Source organism: Gossypium arboreum, chromosome 1 (assembly GCF_025698485.1).
Source record: "Gossypium arboreum isolate Shixiya-1 chromosome 1, ASM2569848v2, whole genome shotgun sequence".
Taxonomy (NCBI): domain Eukaryota; kingdom Viridiplantae; phylum Streptophyta; class Magnoliopsida; order Malvales; family Malvaceae; genus Gossypium; species Gossypium arboreum.
This window is the reverse complement of record NC_069070.1, coordinates 4800774-4814070: the sequence shown is the minus strand read 5'-3', so window position 1 is coordinate 4814070 and position 13297 is coordinate 4800774. Positions and strand designations below refer to the sequence as shown.

The window sequence follows — 13297 nt, the reverse complement described above, 5'->3', positions numbered from 1 at the left end:
ATGTTGTAAACACTTAAATTTTAAACATTTTTTCCTCTTTCTAGTCTTCTCCTGAACATGAAAAACCCTTTTGTTAAGACAACTTTCACTAATAACTGACAACACCAGAAAAGCAAACAAAGGACAAAGACATTTTAGAACCAATATGTAGAATTAAAACATCAGTAGCACAAGTCAACCAAAACTCAAACACCAAGTAAGAACAAACAACACCAGGACATGGAAATACCAATAATAGCATAGAGAACTCAATAAAACAAAACAAATATCAACATCAAGCCATGAAAATACTTCCCTTCAAATGCCAACCTTACCTAATACATCTACTGTCTCATTTCCCTGAAAACATTTGACCAGCTGACTGATCCAGTTAATACAACAAAATTCCATCCTCTTAAATACAATAAGCATCCCTCAAAATTCCAACAAATTCTCATCTATTACCCTTAGCAAGACCACTAGTGAAAATAAATTAAACAAAAATAAAAAACACAATGCTTTATATAAACAGCTCTTAAGACAAACAAATGAACCTTTACTCTCTCATTCTAACTTAGAATGTGCTACCCCACAAGTTTCGATGCATACAACCAAATAAACTAAAACAAAACAAAAAAACCTTACTTATTAGATTTTTAATGGAAACTAACAAAAATCCCATAAACACAGCAAAAATCACCCCTAAAAAACCTTACTTGTTTTGAAGAATGAGGGATTTTAGGTGCAGAAGCATCAACAGAAGAGTAATGCCTAGAGGATGCTGTGGAAGTGGAACCCTTTGGCGCACGAGATCTTTAAACAAATTCCCAGCTGTCCTTAGAAAAAAAACACAGATTGCAGAGATGGGATAAGTCAGTAAAAGTGAAAAGAAATAATAAATTCGATTCTTTGTATTGAAATGTTCAAGAGAGTGAGAGCTTAAAAGGGAGAATAGAAGAAGAAGAAAGAGAAAAGTTACCTGGATGAGAAGAAGAAGGAAGATGAACGACGCACTGAGTTTGGAAAATGTCTTATAGGAAAAAAAATCTGTAAGACATTTTACATAAAAAGCAAGCAATTTTACCCGTGTTCCTGAAAATGTTTTCCGTAGGTAAAATGTTTTCAGGTTACCAAACAACGTAAAATCAGGAAAACATTTTCCGGAAAATGTTTTCCTGGTTGCCAAACGGAGCCTAAGTCGGCCAGTGCGAATTAAATGGTGTCTATCTAGTTTGGGTTGGGTTAAAATAAACACTGATGGAGCTTTTAACGGAGATGGTGACATATTAGCAGCTGTAGGAGTGATACAAGATTCACACGGCAACTAGGTGGTAGGATTTAGAAGGTTCATTGTTCGAGGAAATGTGGTTAACTCGAAGTTATGGGCTATCCTGCATGGGCTTGAAATAGCTCGGATGATAAATTACACCAAGATAATCATGGAGAGTGATTGTTTGATAGCTATTGAATTGATAAAGGAGAGCAACGCGAATCTTTCTTCTTATACGATTATTAAGAAGATAAACGAAGTAACAAGACACATCCAAATAGTTAAATTCCAATATGTTCTGGGAGAAGGAAATATGGCAACGAATTGGCTAGCAAAATCTTGTACTTATGAGGACGTTGAACTCAGAATCATTGATTTCCCGAGGATAAAATAAGTACATTTCATGTAAAAGATTGTTGATTAAGACTATTTATTTTGCCTTCTTTTTATTATTAAAAAAACAAAAATTAAGGTAGAGTTTGGTTCTATTTAGTCAATTTTTTTATCTTTTTCAAATACTCTATAATAATTCGGTTTGAATTAGTTTTGAATTTTCAAATTAAATTTAAGTTTTGAATTTTTGAACCTTATTTTAATAAAAATATAGCTTTTAAATATTATTTAATAAAGTTTTGAGGTGTTTTATATAAATATTTTTAAAAGACAATTAACTTTTAAGTAAAAAATCAATATTATCTTTTGAAAAATAATTTCTTATATAGAAAATTCAAATTGTTTTTACTATTTTTAAATATTTTATTTTTACAAAAAATAAAATTAATGATAAAAACAATAAAATAAATGGCAAAATAGAAAATAAGAAGAGCATTAAGATGTTTAAAGTCATTGCAGACTATTAAACTATGTAAAGTTACAAAAACACTGCGAAGCTGACGCATAAAAGCGAAACAACCTTCTTCCATATACCAGTTGAAGAACTTCCAATCAATCGAAGAACCAAACAAAATGAGCAAAGACGATGGTGAAAGCAGCGCAGATATCAACATAACTGTGAAGTTCAGCGGAAGATCCATACCAATTTCCATACCTAAAGATTCAACCATCAAACAACTCAAATCCCATCTCCAGCCTCTCACCAATGTTCTTCCTCGCGGCCAAAAGCTTATTTTCAAAGGTTCTTTTTCTCTTTTATTTTTATTTTTTAACTTTCTTGTTTAATTTTTTGGGAAACCCTTTTTATTTCTCTTTATTTTTTGGTCGTTCTTGATTCTGTATTGTTTGGGATTTTTGTTTGTTTGTTTTTCTTTCAATAAGATTTCTGGGTTTTCTCTAATATTTTATAATTCTACAGTTTTTAAAAAATAATTTTGTGGTTTGAAGGGAAGCTTTTGGTGGATGCAATGACGTTGAAGGAATCAGAGGTCATGAATGGAGCCAAGCTCATGCTTATGGCTTCCCAGGGTTTACACCAAGGGGTAATTTTTCATAAAGGAATTCTCTTTTAATACTTTGGGATTGTTGAAAGTATCAAACTGAAGAACTTGAAACTTGAACTTTGATTTCATATAATTGATTATATGAAATTTTGATTTGATTTAGTTTGTAAACCACTATTATGATTATCAATGTAATTAAAATAAATGGACATACCAATAGTTGAATCAAAATCAAAGTCCTGTATGTACAATTGAACCAAAATCATGGTTGCACGAAATCAAAAGCTTATCCATTACATTACATTGATGTTTGATCAAAGTTCATGTGTGAATTCGAGATTTCTCCTTTATTGTTTTGAATGAACAGGGTGGTCCTATTCTAAAAGAAGCTCAAACTCGGCCTATTTCAAGGGGGAAAGAAACTGAGTATAAAAGACATGATGCGAGGACTGAAATTGTCATGGAAAAAGACCGGTTGCAACGATGGAAAACTACCGGAGTTATTGCATTAGCAGACTGTAATTTGAAGGTATTTTCACGATGATTTAGGAGCACTGTATTACTCAGTTAATCTTTTTTGCTTGTATTCATAGTTTTAAGTGTGATGTTTTTTGCCTATTTATTTACTTATTATAGCTTGAAGAAGCAATGTTCTTTCATTGACTAACAATTTTTTATGTTCAACAATTACCCAATTATTATTTTGTTGATTTGATTTTGTAAGGCCATACCCAATGAAGTATGGGATTGCGGATCTTCTGCAAGAGTCCTAGATGTCAATAACAACAGCATCCAAGATGTACCAAACAAAATCAGCTGTTTGAATTCCATTCAGGTAAAAATGACCTTTTAGTTTCCCTTCATGTTCCACAAATGTCATTTAAGATACTCTGTGTTAATTTGTTCCTGTACTATTTCATATGTATTAGTTTTTGAACCTCAATGCTTTGTAGAAACTGTTTCTCGATGGTAATGGCATTTCGGATGAAGCCATTCAATGGGAAGGATTGGCATCTTTGAAGTATCTAACAGTTCTATCCTTCACTCGGAACCAGTGAGTTCTTTCTCCTCTTGTTATCAACTTTTTTTCTTTTGTTGGATTTGAACCGTGTTCCCAATGTACTATCCCATGGTTTTACTTGCAATACCGGGCAAAATCTTCAGTTTCCTATCTTTTTCACTTTTGACTAAAGGATTTTGATGAATAAATGCGACTCGTTAAGGTCATGGAGGAAAATGAAACATTGATGAAAGCTCGTGGATCACCATTGTATTCTACTCACTTTATCAATATTAAGTCTCCTTTCCAACTCAAAAGGCTTAGACCTTTGATCTAAACCTGCTATAATGCTTATGAAAAAGTATTTTGTGGTTAGATTCCTCTTTTATGAAACAAATTTCCAATTTTCGTTTCAATTGTTTGTGAAAGCCATGCATTTTAAGTGCTAGTTGCTGCTGAAGCCCGTCTTTGAGGTATTAATGAGTTTTGGTCATTGCTCTCTGTACTAAGCATAATTCATTGGTTATTTGCTGCATTGTATTGCTCATAATATGACAGCATTTCCATGGTGAAGGGTCAGAAATGTTAATGACGAATTCGATCTGCAGGTTGATGAATTTACCTTCTGCACTTGGTTCTCTGACTTCTCTAAGGCAACTCCATGTCGCCAACAATAAGTTGACTAACCTTCCAAATGAAATAGGCATGCTAACTCGGCTTGAAGTTTTGAAGGCCAATAATAATAGGTAGGTAATAGTTTGATTAGGATGCATTAAAGGCTGCTAAATAGTCTTCTTTTCTTTGCATTATAAAATCACTTGCTATGTTTCTTGGACTTCCATTTTTTGTGAAGTACCCATGTTTGACCCATGGATATGGGGATATGATGTCTGAGGATCCTCAAAATATATGATATGTTTAGAAAAATCTAATTATACCCATGTAGGATATATATCCATATCCGATGTTTGCATCCAAGTCCGAGTAATATAGATCACTTGTGTTTCAGTTGGTGTTACTCGTTTTTTGGTATTCAGGATAACCACTGTTCCGGCATGCATTGGAGAATGTAGTTCTCTTATTGAGGTATGGTATTCGTTGCCCTTGTCTTTGCTTGTAATCTATAGTACACTAACCAAGTGAAGTGCATAGTTTAACTGAACTGCGTAATATGTTTCAGGTCGATCTTTCAGCGAATCTTCTGTCAGAGCTTCCGGATACATTGGGCAATTTGCACAATTTAAAGGTCTCCACTGGGTTCTTTATTCTATCAGTTGTATCTGCTAATACGCACACACATATAATTGTGTGTGTATATCAAATTGGCTCGAAATATATTGTCAGTACATGTACTTGAAGAAAGTTTGAGATTTAGTTCATGTATGTAAAAATTAAAAATAAGTCTAACTTTAAAAATAAGTCTAGTTACTTTTTCAATTTAACAATCTTAATCTAATCATTGACACCTATAGTATTTTTGGTCAAAATTTGCCATCAAGACACTCATGCCATCATACTATCTTAAGAAGCGAATCCTTATAAACTTGGTATACCTAGTAGTAAGCAAATTCTGACGGGAAATACCGATGGTGTCAATGATTGGACTAAAATTTTTAAATAAAAAAGTAACAATTTGATTTTTAAGTAGAAGAAACTAAATTTTAAATTTCAAGGTGGCATATTTTGTTCATCAGTTTGCTCTAAGTGTTTTTAACTCATGTATTTACCGTATGTCTGCAGACATTGCATCTCAGTAATAATGGCCTACAGTCCCTGCCTTGTACATTATTCAAGCACTGTCTGCAGCTCGCAACATTGGATCTCCACAACACAGAAATCACAATGGATGTGCTACGCCAGGTGTGTGTGCGTACTTGTCTTCCTATATTATGTTATTGGTTGAACCAGGCCTCATTTTCAGTTTTAGTCATTTGAGATGCCTAATAACGACTAATCTTTGAATAGTTTGAAGGGTGGGAAGAATTTGATGAACGCCGGCGCTCAAAGCATCAGAAGCAGCTGGATTTTAGAGTTGTTAGCTCTGCTCAATTCGATGAAGGCGCTGATAAAAACTAATTCCTTCTCTTACATCACTTTGTAGTTTGCTGCAGTAAACAAGAAAAGAAAAATTTGCAGACATTGATTCCGTTTACGCTTTAAAAGGTTCAAAACCTTAGTTTCGTTTTTGAAAACAGTGCTATGTTGGAGTTCATACCAAATTAGGTTCGGCTTGAATGGATTTGGACAGTGCTGTTTATCATCAAACTGGATTGAATTTGTAATTTTATTTCTTTATTAAAATGGGTTGGATTGAATTTTGTAGTTTTATTACGGAAAGCATCTGAGAAAGTCAAATTAATTTAATCGTTTTATTATGGAAAATAATAAATATTTACTGTTTAAAAATGTAAATCTATCTTATTGTTGCATTTAAATTTAATCTGGACCCTATTATCATATCACCCGTAAATATAGGTGGATAAAGGTAAAATATAGAAATGCAAACAATCTATGGAATCTTTACATGAAGAAGATTATTACACGTGATGAACAGCAAGTCAAAACAAGACGAAGACCAAACAATTAGGGAAGAACATATTGGAAACTTAAAAGTTACGATGAATTTACTTTAAAAAAGAAATATCCATTTTAATAACACTGTAAAAGTTTTGTGCTTTTAGATCACAACCCCAAGCAGCAGGGAATGAGAGATGAGAAAAACAACCTTAGGCCTTAGCTGAAGTAGATGGAAACCTGAGGAATGTCGACATCATTGTCGTCGTCATCCTCACAAGCCACGACCACATCAAGATGCTTTCTATTCGGAGGCAATTCTGCCTTTGCCACTTCCCGGGCTAGATCTACCACCTTCTTGTCCATTCGCTCCCTGTGCCGAGGGAACATACTATTATACAGCAAGCAACTTCCGTAAGATATGCTGTAGGCATTCAAGCCCTTATCCTTCAGCCATTTGATGAGTTCTCTCAAAGTTGGGTTGTCTCTCAGGATCCATCGGTCCCAAACAGTCCAGCTCATGCCACCGTGTTTGATGACTTTGGGTGGAACTGGCTCAGCCATGGAGAACAGAGGCAGTGCAAGGTTTGCAAAAGTGTTGCGATAGTCCTCTACTTTGTGGCCTCCATCAAGAGCCTTGTAAAGCTCTAGGCAGACAAGACCGGTGGCCATGGCTGTGGAGGTGGCAATTGCTGGGATGATTCTCCCAGCAATAAACTTGGCTTTGAGCTTATCCACCTCAGGAATGCTGTAGTTCCTGGCCCTCATGTTTGCAAGCCCAGCGATTAGATCCATGTGGTAGTTTGTATCATCATCCTGCAAATTCATGAATCGATATTATCGCATTTGTTCCAGTTCTCATGAGTGTTAATCAGACCAAGAAATACGACAAACCTTTTCAAACTGAATAGGTTTCATCTTGAATCCTTGAGGCAAATTTTTTGTGCAAAGTTCTAGCTTGAAGATGAGTTCGTTGATAACTGCTGCATCATCAATAGATGCAGTTGACAGAGTAGTAGCCTTCTCATCTGTTACTATTTTCGCATCTTTCTTCGGCTGGAAATCTGGGACTGTCACTTTGTCAACAGCGTCTGCCAACATCTGTGGATGCTTAACCCAATCAGGAATTTGAATGCCAAATGTTTCAGCACGCAGGATAGAAGCAGCCATAACAAACTGCAGGTGGCTTGGATCAGCTGTTGAGAATTGAAGTGGATGAGGGAATCGTTTTGGAGCAGACCAGAAGGGAGCCCCAGTACTGGTTGCAGCATCTTCGGGAAATGTATAAATCAGCTGCTTTACACGATTCACAAAATAGTCCTCAAATCTGAGCAGAAAAGAAGGATAAAGTCAAACAAATGCAACAAAAACACTATCGTCGATAATGAACATAAAATTAGATCGAACATCAAAAGAAGTACCTTAGACGAGCCCAGGAGATGCAATCCTGGAATGTCACACACTTCTCTTTCTCGAGGCATTCAAGAATACGTTCCAAATTATCTCTTGCCTGAGCATCGCCAGCAGTCCTTTGTGCAGTTTTATACTCAACTGGGTTGGACAGATAAGCATTCACTTCAGCAGGAGTTTTCTCCAGTAGACCCTCAAACTCAGACCGAGCCCATGTCAGACAATGGTCAATATTGTGAGGAAATGAGTGCACTGTGCACATAGGAGCTTGTTTCTCAGGTGGGTCTCTTGACGCACCATAGTTTTCAGTTAGGTGAGGAATAACCATCTGTGTGTTGCATTTGGCACCAAGAGTTCCAGACTCGAGAAGCGGTTTCTGGAAATATAAGCACCTCTGATCAACATAAAGCCTGGCATTCACGTTATCCAATGCATTAATAACCACTGTTAAATTCTCCCAGAAGGTATCATCGAATACGTTTTCAGTTTCAGGACCGACACGGTTTTGCAAAGCTTCAATTTTTAAACAGGGATTTATTGATGCTGCAGCAGAAGCAGCAACTGTGGATTTGGCCTGCCCAATGTTCCAATCCCTGAAAAGGAACTGCCTGCTGAGGTTGCTCTTCTCAATAACATCATCATCTGTGATTGTCAGCTTTCCTTGGTTACCACATGAAACTCCCATCAGAGCAATATTTTTTAGGAACTCACAACCTAGTGCACCAGATCCCACAATAAATGCTTTTGCATCCTCCAGTTTCTTTTGGAGCTTGGACCCAAACACTGATATTTGTGCATCATAACGGCTATTCAGCGGTCTGAAATCACTAGGGTCCACAGGCTCAGTTGGAAGCGACTCCACAGAATCAAAATAAAAGAACTGTAATGACAGAAAATTAGTTGAAGAGAAAGGGGGAAGGGGAGTTGTACAAGTTTCAATAAACTGTAAAGAAAAATTATTCAATGCTCACTTTGAAGTTTCTGATACTGTAATAAAAATTAGGAATATTGGAAGGGAACATATTTGAGATACAAATCAAGGTATTCCATCCTATTCTTAAGTGTAACACCTTTCATTCCAAGACCAAGATTAAATTTTTAATCTGATACAGCCTCTCTTTTCCTAATCTATGCCAAAACTAATCAAATTTAACCTTTTCATTTCCTACTCAAAGAGAATTGCTCAAAGTGCATATAATTCCGAAAATAATGTGCAAGGGTGAGCGTGAGTGGGATAAATTCTAACTTATCCATTCCAACTAAAATAAATTTGCAAAAGGAACAATGAACACTGACCTGAAAGACGGGATGAAACTTTCCAGAGCATGCTTTGACAACCTCTTGTCCCACAATTCCCCCAAACATGGCAGCCATGGGATTCAGCACAGCCCTGGAACCAAAGGCAAAGTGTCGCAAAAGTTTTGGGTTGATATCTTCCAATCTACCATCTCCCAAGCTCTCATTCATGTTCCCAGCAATAGAAATAAGCTTATTAGCGTCCTCTTCTGAACCAGCAACAGGAAAGCGTCCCAAATCGGAGACAAACTTATCCAATGCTTGGAATGCTAAGTGTAACAGAGGTGGACGATCAAATTTTGAAAAATCACTCAGCAGAAAATCACCAGGGTCTTTGATAGCATCTCTTAGTGGTTTGAAATTTAATACCTTGGGCTGTTTCACTTGTGTAACAATACCACCTTTTATATACGTACCGAACTGGGTGGTATCCTCCTCAAGAGTAAAAGAATATGGCTTTGCATTCTTAATCTTCCTTGGTTTTCCATCATTTAGTTCTGTCATTCCATGAACTTCAGAGAAGACAACAAGATCCCCATCTTGAAACTCGAGCCTTTCATCGTCAACACATGATACAAGAGCTGGGTTGTCATTGCTAATAGATGCAATTATACCCGTGTGAGGATCCTCTCCATCAACATCAACTACAGTGAACTCAGGTCCAAAATCACAAAATATAGAGCCAAAAAGACCTCTAACTTCAGCCTTGATGAAAGAGATGGGAGGTTGATGTTTATGACAGTAATCATTGAACTCAATGGCCTTCTCAAAACTGATATCAGTAAATACAACAGCCTGAAAAACAGCGATGTAAATGAGTTATGTGATGAAATATGCAAAGGCATAAAATCATCAAAAATACAAATGCAATATCAGCAAGATTTCAGATCAAATTGCAAACACTTTCCTAGAGTAAACATGCTTTCCCTCTCCTTTACACCTCATATCTTCCCAGCTTAAAAGCACCTGAACTTAGTTTTATTCCTAAACTGAATTAGACGTAAATAGTGGAATTTTGAGATGATGATAACAAATCTTCAGCATTCTTCTCTAGGTTTCTTATGAAATATAAGGTAGCTATTCCAAATTCAGTTAACCTCCAATACTGAAAATATAGCACGGTAAGCAATAATAAATTAGGAGACCCAAAGGCAAGGAAATACCTGAAAGGCAGAAAGTTGTTCCTTCGTTAATTTTGTTGTTAAGGTGGAAATGATCACTGCATTGTTAAGCTCTTGTAACTTCTGGACAGAGGCAAGAGCCCTGTTTTTACCAACATCACTCTCGGAAAACACAAAGTTACTGGACAAATCCCACAACTCCACAGCCCCTTCATCATGCAAGGTCACAGACTTGACACCAGCAAGAATGAGATTTTTTGCTGCACAAGCAGAATAAATATAAATATAAATATAAATATAAATATAAATATAAATATAAATATAAACATCAGTGAGGATATCAGCCCTGAAAAAGGCACCAAACAAATCTAGGATATCAACACCCATTCTGTTATTAATTATGGCACAGTGTCAACCTATAACATCATATATTACATCATACAAGGTAACAAGAAAAGAGCTTTAAACCCATGGGATAGAGAACCATGCATTCTGTAAAGATCATAGACTTATTAGTTCTAGAAGATTACCCTCACTATTTTAACCGTCATTTAGAAATTCAAATACCAATCTTTGCCCAAGAAAGTTCAGAGAAAGAGACGACCCATCAAATGGGATTATCATAAACAAGACAAAAAAAAAATTAGAACCCTAAACATCGATTCCTTAAAATCTAATCAACTTCTACATTACTTCTCATCACTCCGAGCAACCTTGATACAAAAGGAAAAACAACTATGACTGTAATACGACACAAATCAATAAACAAACCCTCGAAATTTCGTAAAAGGTAACTGAAAAAGAGTTTTAAACCCAAGGGACTAGGAATCATGCATTCCATAAAGAGAATATGTTTATTAGTTCTGGAATAATTTCAAGCTCATTATTTTCAACGTATGCAGATGGCTTTCCCACACTTTTTTAACGACCACTAAGAAACTCAAATACCGATGTTTGCAAGAGAAAAACCACACAAAGAAACAACCCACTATATGAAATCAGAACAAAGTTTAGGAACCCTAACATCGATTAACAACTGGGTCTATCTTGATACAAAAGGAGATGATACAAATCAAATAACCAATTACGGGGGAAAAATGATTTAAGTTTTGAAAATTCATACCAATCTCAGCACCAAGACCCTGCATCCCTGAAACAAGAATATTCGACGCAAAAAGCCGCCTCATAGTCTCACGTCCATAGACGGCAAGCTGCCGGCTATGGAGATCCTCATCAATTTCAGCATGATTGGAATTTCCGAGAGCCATGGTCGACGTTGAAGATCCAACAACTCTACTATCACTCCGATCTCCTTTTCCTCCTCTTATTCCACTCTTATCCCCGTTCTCAGCCGTTGATCCGTTACCGGCGGCGGCGTTTACGCAGCTATCACGGCGGTGCTTCTTGAAGGACGATGCGGTGGCACCGTTGTTGTTGGAAGTTTCGGGGTCAGCAGCTTCTTTAACAACAACAACTTCACCAGAAGCGGTTCTCTTTCTAGAACGCATATAGAGAGGTAAACTGCCGAAAATGCCACAGAAACCCATGGAAATTACGGTGAGTGCCACGATACAACAATATAATAAAATTAATAAACAGCTACGGTGGGTGAAAGGATCGAAGTTTTGGTAGAAATATCCGACAAAGATCGGCACAGAAACTATAATAAAGCCCACCCAAAACCCTAATTTCAGCATTTGATTCTAAGCCAAAGCAGAGAAGCAAAAAGATAGCACACCGATTTAGACAATCACCAACTGAAGAATAGAATCTTTAAAGAGTTAGCTTAGGAAGATAAGTTTTTTAATAGATTGTTATGAAATCTTTCAGGGGATTAAATTATTCAAAGAAAATTGCCCTGAAGAAATGAAGGTAAAGGTAGAAGGCCTTACACTGAAAGGGGGAAGGAAACAGAATCGGGGGCTGTGGTTTTATTGTAGTACCTTGTGGGGACTCAGTGAGTCTGAGATATATAGAGGAATGACTTTTTTTATTGGGTTACAAAATCTTGGTTAATACATTTTCATTGTCGAGAATTTATAAAAATAATATAATTGGTTAATGTTTTTGTTATTCTTACACCACGCGTTGCTCCACACGTCCTATAAAGGTAAATCTCTCGTCACAAGCGAATTTCTAGTGTCGAACCTCGTATCATGGCGTAGTGGCAAACTTGCATAAGATCATCTTCGGTAGACATATATGGAATGTATGTGGTGGCCCAAACTCATTAATTATCCTGTTGTCTTAGTAAGTTGTATTCTAAGACTTCACATCACTGTTGCTGCAAGGAAACAATGTATGACCTTACTATCAGCAAGCTTTAGACATATAGACATCTTGGCCCTCTAGATAACAACTAAAGAGGGATAAGTCTTTCTTCTCTCAGAAACCTTCCACCAGAAAACCCATACAGACTTCAATGGCTCTCCGCCTTGACCTAAGGTGAACTATTACTCAAACAACCGTAATCTCCTTCTTGTTAATTTCATTGGTTAACAATTTGGTACAATAAGCGTGGACAACCATGGACAATCCAGGTACCAGTGTCCCTCCCATCAATGAGCTTAACCCTACCAACGATCAACAAACACGAGATCCTCTGGCTGGCATACCATCTCAAGATATACAATCCCAAACCTTAGATAAATCCTACACAAGATCCCTTGTATGTAAGCCAAAATCCTCATCAGCAAACACGATCTAACCCTAACCAGCAAACCCAGAGTAATCCCCATCAGTTGAACGCATTCCAACAGTATTATCAATATCCTTCCCCACGGTATTATAATTATCCACCACAAGCTCCAGCTGATGCTTCTCCAGCCGGTCAAGGTTCACAAAATCCATTGTCGAGGTTTTAACAATACATTGACATGCAGGAAAGAATGAAAGCAATGAATGAGCAAATTTCCTCACAACAAAGAAGATATGAAAAGAAACAGGAGTTCATCCAAGAGCAAATAGAGAGACAAAGACAGGCAAATATAAGGAATGAGAGAAACGAAAAGCTTATCTAGGATTTGAGAACAACTAGAGTTGCTCGCAGACAAGATCCATTCGACAGATAGAAGGAAACTGTTCATTCCACCCGTAGACATCAACATATTAGCAGGGATAATGTTGATCTTGACGATTAAGATGACATCCAAAGTTGGGGGCCAAGTCAAAACACGTTGGAAGAAAGAATAAAATAGTTAAAAAAGGAAATACAAAGTTACTAGAAATCAGAATCAACAAGGTTGACCAAAAAATATACAAATGAGCCTCTAGCTATTGAGATATTGCGTTTTCATGTCCCTCCAGCCTT

The 13297-nt window shown here is 36.6% G+C and overlaps 2 protein-coding genes across 3 annotated transcripts; one reads left to right on the top strand and one right to left on the bottom strand.

Moving 5' to 3' along the window:
- The first annotated feature begins 2096 nt into the window (after positions 1-2096).
- On the top strand, positions 2097-5961 carry LOC108482930 (LRR repeats and ubiquitin-like domain-containing protein At2g30105). The gene is made up of 10 exons (XM_017786040.2): positions 2097-2384; positions 2591-2685; positions 3014-3175; positions 3371-3481; positions 3600-3700; positions 4255-4392; positions 4684-4732; positions 4827-4892; positions 5387-5506; positions 5612-5961. Exons 1-10 carry the CDS (start codon positions 2216-2218, stop codon positions 5720-5722), a joined length of 1122 nt encoding a protein of 373 aa, XP_017641529.1. The 5' UTR covers positions 2097-2215; the 3' UTR covers positions 5723-5961.
- Positions 5962-6097: 136 nt separating this feature from the next.
- LOC108482929 (ubiquitin-activating enzyme E1 1-like) lies at positions 6098-12076 on the bottom strand. Of its 2 annotated transcripts, XM_017786039.2 has the most exons (7): positions 11880-12071; positions 11111-11508; positions 10030-10247; positions 8867-9661; positions 7582-8450; positions 7055-7487; positions 6098-6976 (listed from the first exon to the last, which is right to left on the bottom strand). In XM_017786039.2, exons 2-7 carry the CDS (start codon positions 11493-11495, stop codon positions 6380-6382), a joined length of 3297 nt encoding a protein of 1098 aa, XP_017641528.1. In that variant the 5' UTR covers positions 11496-11508; positions 11880-12071; the 3' UTR covers positions 6098-6379. The 2 variants fall into 2 exon arrangements, with proteins under 2 accessions (XP_017641528.1, XP_017641527.1); XM_017786038.2 differs by having other exon boundaries at positions 11111-12076.
- Positions 12077-13297: the final 1221 nt, after the last annotated feature.